Source organism: Solanum pennellii, chromosome 4 (assembly GCF_001406875.1).
Source record: "Solanum pennellii chromosome 4, SPENNV200".
Classification (NCBI taxonomy): domain Eukaryota; kingdom Viridiplantae; phylum Streptophyta; class Magnoliopsida; order Solanales; family Solanaceae; genus Solanum; species Solanum pennellii.
In genome coordinates, this window is record NC_028640.1 from 36,351,956 (window position 1) to 36,356,111 (window position 4,156).

The window sequence follows — 4,156 nt, forward strand, 5'->3', positions numbered from 1 at the left end:
TTTCAAGTCCCTAATTTCTCTTGTATAATAATATACTATAAATGAAACTAATTAGTTAACACTAGACGTGTATAACAGCTCACGGTATATTTTCATTTCAAACGATGCAGTTAGTTACTTACCCTTTCATGTGTTGGGACCGAATTGAATAGATTTATCTCTTAAAAGAATATCAAACTTTTCACTAAAGGGAAGGGCAATTATGAAAAAAGATAATTAAACATTCATCTCTAGTTTTAAATATTCCATTATTTTGAATAATGCACATTAATTCAGGTAATATAGAATAAAGAGAGGAGCAATTTTTTGGTGTTTGCACTGCCTTTCTTGATAAAATGTTGAGAAGTACAAAAAGATTGACAAATATATTGACATGAAATGTGTAGATGACAGGACTTGTAATGCCAGACAAGAGGACAGCTTATATACTGATAATTTTCTTACTTGAGCCAGCCAGCCAGCCAAGTTACATCCATCCTTAATGCAGAAAAGCCTCCTTTTCATACTTGTCAACCTCACCTTTCTTGAAACCCAACAAAAGGGGACAATTTCAGAGAGCAATAAGGATGAAACGGCCAACATAGCACCTAGAACCGGCTATGTTTGCAGTGGAAATGACTGTCAAGCTTTTAGCAATGGAACACACATTTCATGAATGATTTCAATGATTCAGTTGAGACGTACGGCCTTTCCATTCAATGGTACATCACTACGAGAGCCTACTGACCTGTAAAAGCTATGGTCTTCCCAAGAATGAACGTTACCACTGTCAATTCTATGAAGAAGATTGTATTGATCAGACCTCTATCAACTGTCCATCCAAATATGGTTATTCCTCCAGGATTGTTCTGCAAATACATCACTGCCAAACCAATTATACATAAGAGTGAGGGTGTATAATACGCCACAGAAAGTAGACAAGACAACAAACAACACCACTTTTGGCATTGAGGGTGTAGTTGTTGCATCAATTTCACTCCATTAGGGCCGTTGTCATTCCATGGAAAAGGGAGAAAGAAATGATAGCATAGACATTAGATTGATCAAATAAAAGTGTTACATGCATGTCGCTAAGACCTTGAAAGGCAGGGGAACCCTTTTTCTTTTCTATCTTTTTAGTAAGTGCATCAAGAAGTAGAGTTTTTGGGTAACGACCCATATTTGAGTAAGTGCCACAGACATCACTTCTGTTAACCAGCAAAAACACAAACTGCACAATTTATAGAATTTTCTGCCCATACTTTTCCATAAAAAAAGTGAAATTTTTTACTTCCAGAACCTTGCTTAAGTAATTAAACGCTTCAACTTTTTGCAAACATGTATAGACAAAAAACAATCCTGGTTCTGAAAGTCAACAATTACATACCTAGGGCTTGTCTGTTTTGATAGGAGGACATGTAAGAAGCCAATTGTGTATTTGTTGGTTCTGTTACAAAATCTACAGACTCCAAATCACTTTCTGAGAAGTTCATATAGAATGAGTTAGATCGATTGGCAGCTTCCAGGCAACTCATGCTAGTTGAGTTTCTCATTTGTGACGCTTCACCAGAAGTGCATGTAGCCAAAGCATGCCACCTACTCGCTATTGATCCAACACCTTGGGCTCTGTGGGATATTTTTGCTGCAGCGTTCAAGCAAAGGATCACCCCAACAACCTGAACAATCGAGGAGACCTGAAGAGGGAAGAACGATAAAAATTAGCCTTGAAAGTAGAGCTTCCAACAAAAAATGAACCATGACAGCTATTGAAGTACATGAAAATGCACATAAAGAAGTGCAATGGACATGCGAATAGAAGGTTGATTACCTCAGCTACGAAAAGATTTTCCGGAATTCTAACACAAGTATGAACAGATTGAATATTAACAACATTAACCAATGTGCTGACCACGATACATGATAACTAATTGCATTTCGGATCAATTGAAAACTACAATACTCAGATTACATTTGTCTATTAAAAGAAAGGACGTCAAAACTTACTGCAAAATCACCACCATTTATGTAAGTAATCAGCCCAGTATAACCAGTTATCTGGAAGAGAGTCATAAAATGGCTCACAAAGACAATTAAGAACAACAGCAGGAGATAGATTCGAAATCTATGGCTAATTTTGGAGAGGTAATAGCGTAGGCGAACGTGCTCTTGTATCAAAACAAAACAATCAGGCTCTCTTTCCAAGAACTTTACATAATCATCAAAGTGTATAATCTGTAAGCTGCAGACCAGGTGGAACAAAACACAAGCTGACAAGAAAATTGCAGTGATATAAGTCCATGATGAAACAAAAGCTAATGAAATGGCAGCGGATTTCCACCATGAGTCGTTTTGCATATATACAATGCGAATTATTTCACGTGCAGTCTTCAAAAGGAAACATGGGAGCACCCACAATAATAGCAAGCGAACAGAATCCTACAAAACAAAATAGGGTAAACGTTTTAAGTCCTAAATAAGACATGGGAATATATGAAAGTAGACAAGTCTTAATTGGAAATTTGGTTTATTAAGTACTAGTTAGGCTTAGGCTAGTAAACTTACCTAGTTTGACTTCATTAATTTACTTTGCCCGATCAGGCATACAGAAATATGATGTTGCCAATTTCTTTAATTTTAATACAGTAAATACTACACAATCAAATAATAGAACTTGTCTTTCATCACAACATACACTTAAGTTTGGTGTTTGTTTGAAGATGGTTTTACGACAGAGGATAGGATGTGGTTACTAAACCATCAATTTCAGCTCACTCCTTTAAACATTAAATAAACCCTATTCACGAGATCTCAGCACATCCTTTTGTTTTCTAATTAATAAATTAATAAATAACATTCAGTACATTCAAATTCCTATATTTTTCCATGTAGACAAATAATACTGAAAGTAGATCTAAGGAAATATATATATATAATACATGGCATCACAGAAATTAAGATTTGCACGCTACTCACATGGATCTTGTTATGATATTGATTACTGAATCGCTCGATATGTCCGCTGACAAAGAGGAACTTGCGTATTCCGTACTTTCGAAGGTTATGTGAAAGGCAAAGCAAAGATACAGCAGCAACAAGAGCTTGAGAAACTAAAATATCAAACTCAAAACTTTTAATTTGAGGATTAGAGACCTCCAGCATAATCATAGGAAGTAGAATCCCTAATACCAAAAATAAAATCCATGACAGCACAAACCTAAAAACTGAGGACTGATTGAAACCCAACAAAGTGAGAAATAATTCTAACTTTTCAAGAGTTTTATCTAAATCAGTATCATGTCCTTGGGATTTGAGCAGGGGAGGAGTTTCTTCCTCGTCTTGTACATGGACTATGAGGAGGCTCTCATCCATTTGAACAAATTCGGATTAATCAGTCAAGTCAAACAAATAGAATAGAGTACATCATTGCAACAAATCATGTGTTGGACAAAAGGTTACGTAACAACGATTTGTTTAATATAATAAATACACTCATCACTCTTCATTTTTTGCTACAGTAAGGGAAAACCAAAGTCTTCGTTTGTATCAAACATCAATTTGAATCCTATTTAGGTGGCAACCAACTGTTTTCTCTTTTTATTTGTCACATTTTAACTCTAATATATCTATTGTCAAAAGAATAATTACTGTAATAAATTTAACATTTTAATTATATTAATTGATGAGATTTCAAATATATTTATTCACTATATTTTTTAAACAGAATAACTCATTATTAATAAATAGAGGATACAATAAAAAAAATTATCCTTCTTTTTAATTTATCAAAAATAATAAAATAAAAAGGAAGATTAAATCAGAAATATTTAATACTCCCCTGTCCTTTTTTTACTTGTCCACTTTTCAATTGATACACTTATTAAGAAAAAAATTAATAATGTAGTGAATTTACCATTTTATCCCTATTAATCATGAAGTGGATAAAAAATTCTATATTTTTCAAAGTAATTAGTCATTTAATTGTATAATAAGTCAAAAAAAATCTTAAAAAATATTTTTTTTTATTTATCAAAATGAACAAGTAATAAAGATAACTATAAAAAAAAAGTGAACAATTAAAAAGAGACGGAGGGAGTAAGTAAATAGGATGAGGAGGAGTATTCTTCCTTCTACCTTTTGTTTAAGCAATATTCTGACGATTGCTCCCTTAAATGCTCTC

At 33.6% G+C, this 4,156-nt stretch overlaps 1 protein-coding gene across 2 annotated transcripts; it reads right to left on the bottom strand.

Moving 5' to 3' along the window:
* Positions 1–282: 282 nt before the first annotated feature.
* Positions 283–3,515, bottom strand: LOC107015879. 2 transcript variants are annotated; one of them, XM_015216302.2, is made up of 4 exons: positions 2,953–3,515; positions 1,984–2,415; positions 1,367–1,673; positions 283–848 (listed from the first exon to the last, which is right to left on the bottom strand). In XM_015216302.2, exons 1-4 carry the CDS (start codon positions 3,346–3,348, stop codon positions 808–810), a joined length of 1,176 nt encoding a protein of 391 aa, XP_015071788.1. In that variant the 5' UTR covers positions 3,349–3,515; the 3' UTR covers positions 283–807. The 2 variants fall into 2 exon arrangements, with proteins under 2 accessions (XP_015071788.1, XP_015071787.1); XM_015216301.2 differs by having other exon boundaries at positions 283–862; positions 2,953–3,510.
* Positions 3,516–4,156: the final 641 nt, after the last annotated feature.

Coding starts and splice junctions, on each gene's coding strand:
- LOC107015879 (XM_015216301.2), bottom strand. CDS start 3,348: ATGGATGAGAGCCTCCTCATAGTCCATGTACAAGACGAGGAAGAAACT. Junction 2,416..2,952: donor AATATCATAACAAGATCCAT/GTGAGTAGCGTG, acceptor TTTGTTTTGTAG/GATTCTGTTCGCTTGCTATT. Junction 1,674..1,983: donor TAAATGGTGGTGATTTTGCA/GTAAGTTTTGAC, acceptor TTCCCTCTTCAG/GTCTCCTCGATTGTTCAGGT.